Raw genomic sequence first — 13,310 nt, 5'->3', positions numbered from 1 at the left:
CTGCTGTAGTGTCACACCCGTCAAGCGTCTTTCCTCTGGTGAATACAGCCTTTGGGCATCATATTTATTATTGAGGCTGAAATATAATCCAGAATTTTTTCAAGATTTATCCTTTCAAATGCAGAAGAAAGCTGGAGCAGGCAGGCAGCGAGCAGCCTGGGCGACCTGGTGTGTAACAGCAGGAAAACTCAAAGTGCTTTAGTATTTCTGTTGTGGTCTAAAGGCGTCATGTCGGGTCCCTCGGATTTGAGTGGTCCAGGTGCCGGGGTCCGGTGGGATTGAGGAGCGGCATAGCTGGCTGTCCCGTACAGCCCTGTCCTATAGTCCTTAAACTTTTTTTTTTTAATTTTAGCTTTGTAAAGCTCCTTCCTCTTCCGTGAACTTGGGGTCTAAATTACAGCCGGTTTGTCTTCAGAATACAGTGGTATATGTTTGGCTTTCAAAGATGTTGAAACCACTTTTTCTGTGGGTAGCAGAGGCTGGCGGGTGGCCGAGTGCATGAAGTGCAAGGCACGGTTTGGGATTTTCTCTGAGAGTGTTTCGTATCTATATTATGAGAAAAATTAAAATCTAGAATGTAGGATTGCTCTTCATTGAGATTTTTTTTCTTTTTCACCCATCTTTTGTGTTGTGAAGACACAGAAAGAAGGTCTTTAAATTGACTCTAAATTTATAACGCTGGTGCCCTATACCCCACCCTTCTCTCCAGAGCCGGTATCAATAGGGGTTTTGCAGACATAGCTTGAGTCACCAGGCTTTTTCTCGGCTTCCCGTGCTATTGGCCTGTCTGTACCATTTTTTTCAGAATTAATTTTGGGCTGAAAAAGTCTCAAAGAGTGCTTTGTTCCTCCTTGACACTCACTCCAGGGAAAAAAAAAAAAAAGAAAAAGAAAAAAACCGTGGAAAATCTGACATCTGCATTGTAGAGAAAAATCAATAGATAGGGAGGAATATAATTATCCCCCACTCCTGAAAGAATTTTTAAGATATTTTTTGTAACAGTGACTCATATCGGCTTAGAGCTTGAATGACATTTTAATTATTTAGGCTTTTTTTTTCATTTTGAATCACCAAAGTACAGCAGCCTGAAAGGGGTACAGTTGGGCAGAGCAATCTGCGTAAGATGAAAAGGAAGGATTTGGCGTGTCAGAGTTCAGCCGCTTCCCTCCCTCCGAGCGGCGTCGGAGCGGGAGCTGCGTGGCTCGGGGGCTTGCAGAGCAAGATGCTGCACCGTGCCGCAGCGACGGGTGGTGGGTCGCCCCTGGGTCCGTCCGTGAATCGTGTTTGCTGGCATCCAGTAAATAAGGAAACAGCTTATCTTCGTTGGAGATGTTTTGCTCCTTATGCGAAGCGTAAAATCCCCGTGGAGTTGTCTGCGATGGTGCATCTTGATGCACCCGCTGATGCTTGTGCCTGGGTTTGATATTTTGGGGAAGGGGGTCAGGGACAAAAGTGGGGCTTCTGGAGTCAGTGGGGGAGAAGGGAGCAAGGGCAATGCTGTGGGTTTTGTTTCGGCGTAGGCAGGTTTAATTCGAAGGGGATCAGCTAATGAGAAAGGCAATTGAAAGGAGAGCGAGCACAGGAAGGAGAGAAGGAGAGGTCTGAAGTAAAGCTGGAGAGCAAAGACTGTGGCCGGTGCCCGTCCGTGTGGGGCAGAGATGGGGTGAGAGCCTAGTGCGAGGTCTGGGGGAGCTGGAGGTTAGACCCGCGTGGACCTTCCCCGGAGGATGCTCCCCCTCGTCTCCGTTGGGGTGGCCGAGCTGCATCCAGGTGGGACGACAGCCTTGGGTTGTGCCGTGGGCAGCCGGCTGGAGGACCTGCAGAGCGGGGAGACTGGAGATGGGTTTCTGTGCTGCTCGTTGTCCGTGGTGGCTGTGGTGTGGACATGGTGGAAGGGCTCCTCTCCACTTCTCCTGGAATGGACCCCACGGTTCCCACGCTCCCAGCCTTCTGCAGATCCAGAAGGTCTGGGGCAGGTCCTGGGGGTCCAGGGGGGTTTCTCCTCACGGAGCATCTGCCAGTGGTAGCAGGGACCAGGCAGGCTTCACAACTCAGTGTTTAGCTTCATCCTAATGGCAGGAGCTAGGGGTGATAGAATAAAAAGGAGCAGTGTCCAGATGTGCTCCTCTCACTGAAAAAATACAGTAGAAAAGTGAGGACCCATTGTCTTCACGTGTCCATCCTCTCTGTGATTTGCGAAGGTGATCCCCAGAATGCCACAATGCAAATTCAGATTTCAGTACCCTAAAACCGAACAGTGAGGTGTTTTCAGAGGATGCAGCCGGCAGTTGCGTGGCTCGCATCCCTCCTTGGTTCTGCCTTCCAGTCCTGTGTTACGTTCCCTGTGCCACCATGTGCCATGGCCTTAGGTTTGGGATTTCTGCCACGATTTAATCAAACTCATGAAATGTAGGAATCAAAAGCTGTTCATAAACTTCCTTTCTATGGCTTAATTTCCCCTGAAATCCCTTTTGTTGGATACTCTTTCGATGATGGGAAAAGAGAGGGGGCATGTGAGGTTACTCAATCAAGCAAGACTGGAATTGATTCAGTGGGAGTGAAGGGGTGATTTTGATTTCCACCCCCAAAGTCCCCTGGCTGCCAGTTGGCAAACCTTGCAAATGTATTCAACAATCTACTGGGTTTGAAAGAGAATTTATTAGTCATAAATAGCTAGTTTTCAGCAGGCTTACTGAGTTTTATAAACTGGACTGGTTCGGTGCCCTGCTGGCTGGGTCCAGGAGGATGAATTTTTGCAGTGTGGGTTTTGCTAAGAATTTGCTGGGAAATATATGGTTTTTTTCTCTGGTTGCTTGTAGATCTGCTCAGGTGACTGCATGGTCATCTTTCCTTTAACACTGTAGTAAGCTATCAAAGCTAGCGATGATGCTGGAGGCAAAATAGGGTCTTGTCCCACATAGCCAATATCTTATCTAGAGCTGACAAATGAAATAAAAGTACAGTGACAAAAGTCATCCGTGACACCGCTGGTGTATCCAGGGCGCACGTCGGCTGAGATTGGGAAATGCTATTTATATGTGACCGTGAATGCATGGACGCAGAGCAGGGCTGGTAGATGGAAAGTGTATGGGGGCCGAGCCAGGACGGCAGAGTGGCTCTGGTGATTAAAACCAGGCATTTTATTGAACACCATTAAAATTAAAAAAAAAAAAAAAAAAAGAAAAAAAAAAGTCCTAAATGTAATTTTCCTTCCCCTGTGAAAAACGCTGGTGAATTTAATGCACCTTAATTGTGAGAGCCTGGGAGCCCCGGAGGTTGGTGTTTTCGAAGTACAAGCAGGTGCTGCATCTCCATCCTCCCCTGCGCTCCTCAGCCATGCCCTAAAGGGAGCAAACTTAGTAGGGGAGAAGGTATTGAGCACATATTTCATTCTGGATGCTAATTCAATCCAGGGTGAACATTTTATAGTTCTCATGCGGACAGCAGCGCGAGGAGATTTCTGAGTGTGCAGAATGGCCTGGAGCTGCAGTCAGCTGTAAATTAATATGACAAAGATCTCAACTTTCCCCTTCCCCAGGCCAGGCTTTCTTATTACTGGAAGGGGCTGGTGTGCATGGTCTGGCTGCCACGAGCTTGGCCAAATGATCAAACCCCGGTGTCTTTGTAGCCACCATCCCATCAGTATGAATTTAATAATTCTGGTTAGAGCTGGATTCAAAGCAAGGCCACGGAGGTGAAAGGGCAATTGCTAGTTCACTTAGCCACCTGTTTCCTTCCCTTTAGCTTATATTTAATTTGTATTGCTGAATACCTTTCCCTTCTGATATGCAGGGTTTTGAAAGTCCCTTCACCCACCCCCAATGTGCAAACAGAGCTGGCGTTTCTGGGGGTGCTTGTTTTTTTCCTGGAGTTGTAAGCATGTGAGCATGCATTTGCCTATATCATTGGGAAAAGAAAATAAACTTTAAAAGCCATTTTCCTGTCCCCCGCAACACACATACACACTCTTTTTAGTTTTATCTAACGATTAGAGCAGATCATAAAAAGGGAAAAGTTCAGAAATGTTTTCAAAAATCCCTATCTCCTGTCCATTAGTCTCCAATCCTTATGTCAAAATAAATGCAGAATTCAAGTTTTTAGCTAACGCTCTGCTAGCTCAGAACTAGGAAGAAACTTCCTAAATTTGCCAACTTAAAAGGAAAAAAAAACTTTTCAAGTAATTTTGGAATTTAGAAAACAAGGAACAAGTTATTGCACTGAGCTTCCTATAGCAGATCTTTTCCATGTTTCCCAAATTATTACATTGCCACGTGACAATATTAGGAGCATTATGCCAAGCTGGAATAATATAAAAACATGTATAAATGAGAACAATGACTTCTTATAATAGCAGCGACTTGAATTGACAGAGGAAGCCACGTGCCGCAGGAGCGAGTGTTCCTGGCTGGTGCGAGGTATTTAAAAGACATGTAGACGTGGCACTTAGGGACATGGTTTAGGGGGTCTTGGCAGTGTTAGGTTTATGGTTGGACTCGATGATCTGAAAGGTCTTTTCCAACCTAAATGATTCTGTGTGGTACCGGCAGGGCTCACAGCTTCGTTCTGCGTTGGTGCAGCATCCCGCCCGACGGGGTCCTGGTGACACTAACTCCTCGGTGCTATCGCTGTGCGAATAGTCAATACCCATACGCAGCATGGCGTCAGGTGCTGTTTCAAATTACCTGGGATCTGGAGGTTTTCTTCTTTATTTCAGGCTTGTGAAATGTGGTCGGTGTGTTGTAAGATAACCAGGAGTAATGACGTTACCAGCTGGCACATAGCCCCTGCTTTGCAGGCAGCCTAACTTCGCAAGTTTAATAAAAAGTCAGGGAGATGGTTGTGTTGGACAAGGAGCTGAAAGCGGGATGAGAAAGGCTTTCCTCTTCTTTGTGATGCTGTCTTATTCTACTCGCATCTTCGGGGTGCTTCAAAAAGGGCCATAAAAGCTGGGCTGGTTTAGTACATTGAGGTGCGGTCCGGTCTTCAAAGTGAATTACAGTGGGTAAACACTTACCTGTCATTTTTTATCACCCAGCAACTGGAGCTCAGTAAAGAGCTCAGCTCCTCAGTAAAGAGGGGCTGGCAAAACCCTGCCCCGTGTATGGCAGCAGTTTCTCAGGAGTTAACAGTGGCTGCCCTTGGAAATGTTTTTCTGCTTATTGCCTACTTGTAAGCATGGCCAACTTCTGCCAGCATTAGTTAGCACTGAGCTAACAGGTCAATTTTGACGTTGTATCAAAAAACACGTGGTACCTAGAGGTGCTTGAACACCACAGGGAGAAATTAGAGGGAACCAGGCTTGGCATGGAGAACACCAAACACTGGAAAATATGAAAAGGGCTCTGCAAGTGTTGCTTTTTTTCATTTGCTTCCTGAGCCTTGAACTTATTCTTTGCAAAAACTAGAGACTTGTACATGTGAGAGAAAGAGCGATTAAGCTGGAGGCTGGTACAGCAGGTTTGTGGTAGCAGCTGCCTGTATCTGCTGCCTAGAGGCTACTGAATGTTCTAAACGCCTTTAAATGTTCTTGGACTTTGAAGGTATCAGGCAGATACTACTCTCAAAAAATGTCCACGAAAGTAAAGGAAAAGTCCTTGGTTAAAACATTTCCATCCTGGTCTTTCTGACAGTCAGGTATTGCCTCTAACAAGCCATAATGCAGCAAAACGCCAGGTTTGTTCTTAAACCTGCCCCAGCTTAGGCTGATCTGTGGAGCTCGGTTTCAGTCATATACTTAGAATGGAGTGCCTTGCTGCATTAGAGCCTAAAGACGGAAGACGGGCTGTTTCCTTTCTCTCTTTTCCTTTTGCTCAAGCAATGCTACCAGGAGGTAGCTGGAGGTATGAGATCCGGCTGCAATGCCCTGCAGGAAGGAAGCAGTTAGAAATGCGATTTTGGGGTGTCGTGGTTTAACCCCAGCCAGCAACTAAGAACCACGCAGCCGCTCACTCACCCCCCCCCCCCCCCAGTGGGATGGGGGAGAAAATTGGGAAAAAGAAGCAAAACCCACGGGTTGAGATAAGAACAGTTTAATAGAACAGAAAAGAAGAAACTAATAATGATAATGATAACACTAATAAAATGACAACAGCAATAATGAAAGGATTGGAATGTACAAATGATGCGCAGTGCAATTGCTCACCACCCGCCGACCGGCACCCAGCTAGTCCTGCAGCGGCAATCCCCCGCCCCCACTTCCCAGTTCCTATACTGGATGGGACGTCCCACGGTATGGAATACCCCGTTGGCCAGTTTGGGTCAGGTGCCCTGGCTGTGTCCTGTGCCAACTTCTTGTGCCCCTCCAGCTTTCTCGCTGGCTGGGCATGAGAAGCTGAAAAATCCTTGACATTAGTCTAAACACAACTAGCAACAACTGAAAACATCGGTGTTATCAACATTCTTCTCATACTGAACTCAAAACATAGCACCGTACCAGCTACTAGGAAGACAGTTAACTCTATCCCAGCTGAAACTAGGACATGGGGACATGAGCCCTGCTCTCCAAAGTGCTGCTAAATGATTTCTTTCCTTTCCTTGTTTTCCATTTAATTTGTCCATATCATTTACCTCCTGAGCTCTGCTTAATATTTGCCCCCAAAATACTCCTTGCAAGATGTTTGTAGGTTATGTCCAAACAAGAGGAGGGTCTTCCAGGTCTGCTGGAGTCTCACGGGGTTGTCCCATGCACATCCTGTCTGGGTCCTTTTCCTTCTGGTCCCTCGCACGTCTTCTCCTCCTCCAAAGAGATGCACTAGGCTCTGCTTGTCTGCGAGCAGGGGATGGCGATTTTTCCCCGTGCTTTGATCTGTGGTATGGCAGCATAATCTGCTGCAGCTGTGGAGTCCAGGCCATTTCAATATACACACAGAAATCTTGAAAATGGATTGGGAATTGTTAGCAGACTGAGAGAAATCCAGTGAATGTGAAACTCCAGCAGATGTGGGGATCCCCATTTGCTCCCCTCTTCCTTTCGTCCTCCTGTGCTCACTTGGACCCAGATACCGTTTCTCAGACTAAGTTTGCATCTTCAAGAGAACAGGAGCTGACTTCCAAAAATGTCAGCAGAAGCCAAATAATTAGGGGAGAATGTGTAAAAACAGAGTCCATCCGAGCATGGAGGAGTAAGGTATGTGAGAGCTTGTCCGGGGTGTGTGTGTCCGTACCCAGGGATCCACAGCTCTTCACAGCAGGAGCCACCTTGGCTTGTTCTGCTTTTGCGGTCCTCCTCAGCAGAGACGAAGCTACAGAGCACGTGGATTTTCCTGCACCACATGCTCTTGTTTCTTGGTCCAACTTCATTTGAAAACTGGAAGACTCACATGCCAGTGTGGGAGTGGAAGTGGACTTGAAGACAGCAGCAGTGTAAAGAAGACTTGAAACGCCCCCTAATTATGAGAGTGGGAGTTTTCTGTGCTGAAAAACAGATTTGATATTAAGAGCTTTAAGTGACTTTCCTGTTTGAAAGCGTTATAGTAAACAAAATGTGATTAACTCACTCAGTGACTCATTGCAGGAAAGATTTTGATTTTCAGTATGATGTTTTTCTATCATATACTTGTTTTAATTATCCCTGCTGAATAATAGAGCTTGATAACAGCTTGGGCAAGGTAGGAGGGAAGGTCATCAAGATAGCTGTCCTTTTTTAATATTCCAGCATTCTTGCACAGAGCCTTTCTTAATGTCCGTCCTGTCACTGACAGGGCTGCCGGCTGCGGCACATCCTGTGAGATGCTATCAATGTATCCTGTAATTTTAGAAAAGGTTCGAGGGGCAGAGCGAGCTGCGGATGATTCGGGAGGGGGAGATGAAGCCGTGGCTGTTGACAGCAAGTCTGTCTTGTCCCTGCCTCCCCTGTTCCCGCCCTCGCAGAGTGATGGAGAAGAGAATGACGGGATCTGCTGAATAACTCACTAGAGAGCAAAACAGCAGAGCAGCTGGTGGTACCCACCGCCCTGCTTTCCCATCCCATAAGTCTTGTATGATATCACTTTGCATCCATCGTGCTTTTATCTGTGCTTTTTGGACCAGCTCTGCTTGGGGTTTTTTTGGTGGTGGTGCTGGTGGGGGGTGTCCCTTTCATGACGATGCTGAGATGCAGACCTCCCAGGCCAGGGTATTTCTAGGTCTGAGCTCCCGGCGTGGACCCATCTCAGCCGTGCACGGAGCCACCCCCAGCCGTTCCCATTGCAACCTGCATAAGATGACAGCGTGCACGAGGTTTGAAGGTACCTCTCCTCCGGAGGCTGCTGGGAAGGCCAGTACTCAGGCTTCAGTGTAGCTCTCGGGGAGTTTTACAGGTCTGAAGGCCAGGAGGGATGTGCAGGGTACCAGCATCCCGCAGGCTGCCCACCTTCCAGGGATGGAGCGTGCACCACGCTGTTTTGGTACCCTTCCTCATTCCTGTTTTGTGCAGAGCTGCGGGAGACGCCACAGAAACCTTTGCCTTATGGCTACCTTCCTTATCAATCACTTCTGTAAAATAATGATTACCCTTTACTATATCTCCTTGTTCTTCCTTGGTTGTTATGATGGTGTCGATTTGCTCTGTTGCATCTCTAGCATTTGCCTCTGTGCGGTGATGCTTTTCCTGCAGCCGATACTCGATGCTGAGAGCTGGAGGGACCTGTCCTGTCTATCTGGCGTTTTCTTCGTTGACCAGAGGACGGTGTTGTGTACAAATGGCCCTGCCGGGGGGAGCTTTCATCCTGCTCCATGAGATGTGCCTTCCGGAGTTTGGGCTTTTACTGCCTTAACTCTACCAGGTTCTCCAGGTCTATTCTTGGCTAAAAATTACAGGATGTAAATTGTCTGGATTCTCGTATTTTGAAAATGTGTAATAGTTTCTGTTTACTGTCCTCTTCAGTTAGCATTGGCATGAGAAATACTTCATTTTTTTTATGACTAGGGAAAAAAAGGAAGAATAATTTGGAACAGCAGATGGGCGAAATCTGCTTGAACTCAGCAACGTGCCTGATAACAGGTATAATTTAAGGCTGTAAACAGCCCTATTGAAGGCTGTTGGGGTCACCTCTATTCACAAAGACATACGTGTCTAAACATCATCTAGTATAAGGCTGAGACCAAGAAAGGTGCCTATTTCCTAATAATTTACCTGCCATATAAGCTTGTAACTATTTTTGTGGATCTTTGCTTAAGAAAGTCTGTGTTGAGTTTAAGCCCAAGGTCCAGCTAACTTCTTATATTGTCTTTGATAGCAGCCATTAACAGGTGCTTGGGGAGGAATATAAAACATAAAGTGATCTTTTGGGGCAGGTCTTGGCAGTTAAGTGGTTGAGGGACTTTCCGGGGAGGAGGTTGTATCCAGAAGTTACCCCGAGCCTGTCCTCTGGGAACGTGCCTCATTCCTTTTGAACACATTTGTACTTTTGGCTCCCATAAAGTAAATGATTTGCTGTGTGGAAACATACGTCTTTTGTTCATTTCTAAACCAGCTACTCGATCTCTCCATCAGATTGCCTTTACGTCCTGTATCAGGAGAAATGGTCAATAATCGTTCCCAGTTGACCCTTTCTCTGTCGGTCAGGAGTTACTAGGCTCTGCTCTGTCCTCTCTTTTCCATGCTTGACAGCCCTGGGCTCTCGGACATCACGCAGCCCAGATACAGCCTTGGGAACTGGGTATTTGCTTAAGAGATCTGGACAGTTTGGGGCGGGTCTTTAACTGGAATTTGGAATTTTTCTTGAGCCCCAAACCTGCTAAACTTTGTTTAAAGCTGCAAGTGAAGATTTTTTTAGCAATTTGGATGAAACCAATAGGCCAGGATGTGCCATAGTGCTGGAATCTCCTCCTCCTCTGAGCTCTCAGATTTTAGCACTGAAAGGTCACTGCTCTCTTCTTGAAAACCTTCCCTACTGCAAATGTAAAGAAGCTTCAGGATGCTCCTGGTGTAGCCAGCAATGGGTCCTTGCAGAAACTCCCTGTATTTTTCTACTAAGGCAGGAAAGTTATAATTAGGGGCAATGTCAGAGGTAGGCATATACCCCCTAATTGTATGCAGATGATAGACCTGGTTCAACCTTTTGACTAGTGAAGCTTTCCTCAATTTGGGATATTGTGATCCTAATCAGGGACCTTTCCACCATACATCAAAGCCATCAGGCTGAAGCCGCATACCTTGAGGCTGGCACGGCTTGATTGCAAGGCTTCCTGCTAGCCGGCTCATCTCTGGCCAGGTGTCTTTCCTGCTGTGGACGACTGATTCCTTTCTACTCTTCGTCATTGAGGCAAAGAAATTTAATCCCAATATTACTGCCAGCCCTGGAATGGACCCACTGATTTGGAAATTTCACCCTCTTGTTGCCCTGAAATATCAGTGCACAGCAACCTCTGATACCTGCTTATTTCATTGCCAACCTCTAACCTAAGGTGGAGCAGACCTGTCATTAGCACATTCATCTGTGTTTAGATCTGTCAGCTTCCTTCCCCTTCTCCTCTTTCGTTTCTCTAATTACTTTGATTGCATCTCTGCACCCAGCTCAGGGCTGGTGAGGCTGCGGGGTCCCCATCCCAGTCTGGGTCACTATTTCCTTTTCCATAGGCAGCAGAGGCGGCTTTGCGAGAGGGAGATAATTGGGTCTGGATTTTAAAATTGTGAACGCAGCTGTATTTAGGTCTGCAGGTAACTTTTCAGTCTGTTATACAGAGACATCCCAGTGGCAGAGCCTGTTTTTTCCTATTGCTTCTTGATGCTCTGCAGCTCCCTGCCTTGTACCCAGCAATGCTGGAAGCCGATGCTGGGAGCCCTGGGCTGCTCATAGCTGCTCTGCAAAGGCTCAGGTGTGGGTAAGGCGTCTTCCAGCACCCTTTAAGTGACGTGACATATTCCACAAGGATTTTGTGTCAAATTTTCAGTAAACAGGCAGTGGAAGGAGTCATGTTGGAGTTCTCATTGCATTATGTTCCCTCAGGGACAACAACTGGGCCTGGGGTGCAGATGTGCCCTGGGTCTCCGGGGGGTTCTTCCAGCCTCTGCACTTCCCTGCCCTTAGAGGCTCTCCCTGTAGTTCAACCAGAGTATTTGGCATCTTGAGATAATACCTTGACATACAAGATAAAGTAAAATAAAATATTTGTGACGATATTTTTTTGTCTTTTCTTTTTTTTCTCCCCAGGGGCTGATTAAAATTCGAGGAGATCGCTGCTGGAGAGAGTTAACTTGCATGGATTATCACTATGAGGTGAGCAATCTGCACATTAAAACTGATTCCTCTTGTCTGCGTTACTTTGGTAGAAAGTTTTTCTCTAACCTTTTCTCTTCTGCCAGGCCGTTCTCCATGTTTTCTTTCTTTATCGTAGCCTTCTGTCTCTGGCAACACAGTCATGTCCATGTGCCAGCTTGGTGATGCTATTTTTCCCAGCCACAGTCCTAAAAGACCAATTTCTCTCTTTCCCTCCCCTCACCATCATGGACTGATTCAGGAGCAAACCTGAGCCCCACTGAGAACTCCTTCTGTACAAATGCTACAGGAGAGGAACAGAAGGGAGTTTTCCGTAGCATTGTGCTGAATGCTTTCTGCTTACGCTTCCAAAATGTGGACATATGTAGACAGAAATAGAGCATCTCAGTGCTCTCCAAGATGCAGAGCACTAATCGTTGGCAATTCAGAATTATATGGGTTTATCTTTTTGACATCTGTTTCAGTGATTACATTGCGTTCTGATTATAAACTGTGGTATGTATTCTGGCTCTGAGTGTCGTCTCCTCTTTGATTACGGAGAGAGGAGCTCAGCTTCCCCTCTCTTTTTACCTATATTTTTGAATTTGCGTTTTGTATAAACAGTGTTAAAAAAGAAAGAAATTGCTGCGTACAGCAACGCTCCACTGGGCGAGTAGCCCTGGTTTAATGAAGGAAACGATACTGAAGCAATATTCCCTTCTTTAGATTAACATCGCAGCCACTGCAAATTGCACACTGTGTTATAACGCCTCTGCTCTATAATCCACGTCCATCTAATGAGCGGGTGAGCACGCCGCATCTGTTAGCACGAGGCTGCAAAGTCTCAGCCTGGCACAGTTTCTGGTGCTGCGTTTGTCCCGTGTTGGTAAGACCCAGGTACCTCTTCGTGCCTCCACCATGCAGTTGTTTTCAGCCAGCCGGCCTGAGCTGTGAGCCCCTGGAGATGTACCTGTGGGGTGACATTCTCAGCGGACCTTCATCACGTCTGGAAACCATTTCCCCCTTCCAATTAAACCTGGCAGAGCCTGACTTCTCTGACCTGCAGAACGTGTTCCAAGGTGTTGCCTATGAATTACTTTTTACGGGGTAGGCACGCTGAGCAGTGGAAACAGGGACGCTCGTACAGGACCTCTGTCTTTCCACAACTCGTGTGAAGAGAATTGCATGCGAGTGCCAGGGACCACATTACCAGTCCTGTTACAGGATTGAGATTCCTCTCCCCAAAACAGGAAAAAAAATCTATCAATTTGCCAGGCACTGACGCCTTTATTTTTTGCTCCTGTGACTGACTTAACTGGTTGCACGTTTTGAAATGGAATTTTGCAGGTCCAGAAAGCTGTATCTGCCCGTTCAGCTTTAATGCTCCTTTTTTTGTTCTTACCATTTACTTTTAATTGGGTTTCACCCACTGAATGCAAAGGTGGCCTTTTACGAAGGCTGCTGCTCGGTTAGCTCTTGTTGGACCATCGGTGTCCTGCTTCATTCTGAGTAAAACTTTGGATGCAGAGACCCTTCAGCGCTGCCGTTCTTAATCCCGGACACAAAGGCGGCTGCAGTAAATTGGCCTTTGGTTTTGCCTCGCAGCGCGAGGGCTCTGCTCCGTGTGCTGCCAGGCACCTGGCAGCAGTCTGAGAAAGGCCAGCTCAAAGCGAGCCCCCCAGAATCCCCCGGCCGGCTCCGTTGGTGACCCCAGCCCACAAGTCAGCCTGCATAATCCCAAATATTTCAAATCAAAACCAGAATCAGTTCTGTAGCCCAGAAGGCTAATTAAGACCATTCCTGTCATATCCATAATGCAGGATCCCCAGCCTGTGCAAGTAATTGGGAACAGGGGCAGGGGGCAGATCACATTATCAATATCAATTATTTTAATCCACACAAAAGAAGCTGCAATAAAAGGAAAATGAAAGAGGCCAAACTTTGTCTACCAGCGGTAACAGACAAAGGACTGCAATTCACCTGCTCATTTCAACCAGCCAGAGGGAGGAAGAAAAGGGTGAAGCTGAAGATACCTCTGCGAGGGAGGGAGGGAGCTGGGAATCTGCTCATAATTAGGATGATAAAACTGGGTATTGGACCAGCTCGTAAGTGGACCTGGGCCAAATGTAGTCT

General features: G+C 46.9%; 1 protein-coding gene across 1 annotated transcript in view; it reads left to right on the top strand.

Annotated features, from left to right (window-relative positions):
* The window catches only part of LMF1 (lipase maturation factor 1), a 205,963-nt gene that overhangs the window by 73,076 nt on the left and 119,577 nt on the right, over positions 1-13,310 (top strand). Inside the window, 1 exon segment of the mRNA XM_030001566.2 lies at positions 11,133-11,198. Within this exon segment, the coding sequence (XP_029857426.2) occupies positions 11,133-11,198 (66 nt within the window).

The sequence above is a fragment of the Aquila chrysaetos genome, chromosome 25, assembly GCF_900496995.4.
Source record: "Aquila chrysaetos chrysaetos chromosome 25, bAquChr1.4, whole genome shotgun sequence".
NCBI lineage: Eukaryota > Metazoa > Chordata > Aves > Accipitriformes > Accipitridae > Aquila > Aquila chrysaetos.
This window is presented reverse-complemented; position numbering and strand designations above follow the sequence as displayed.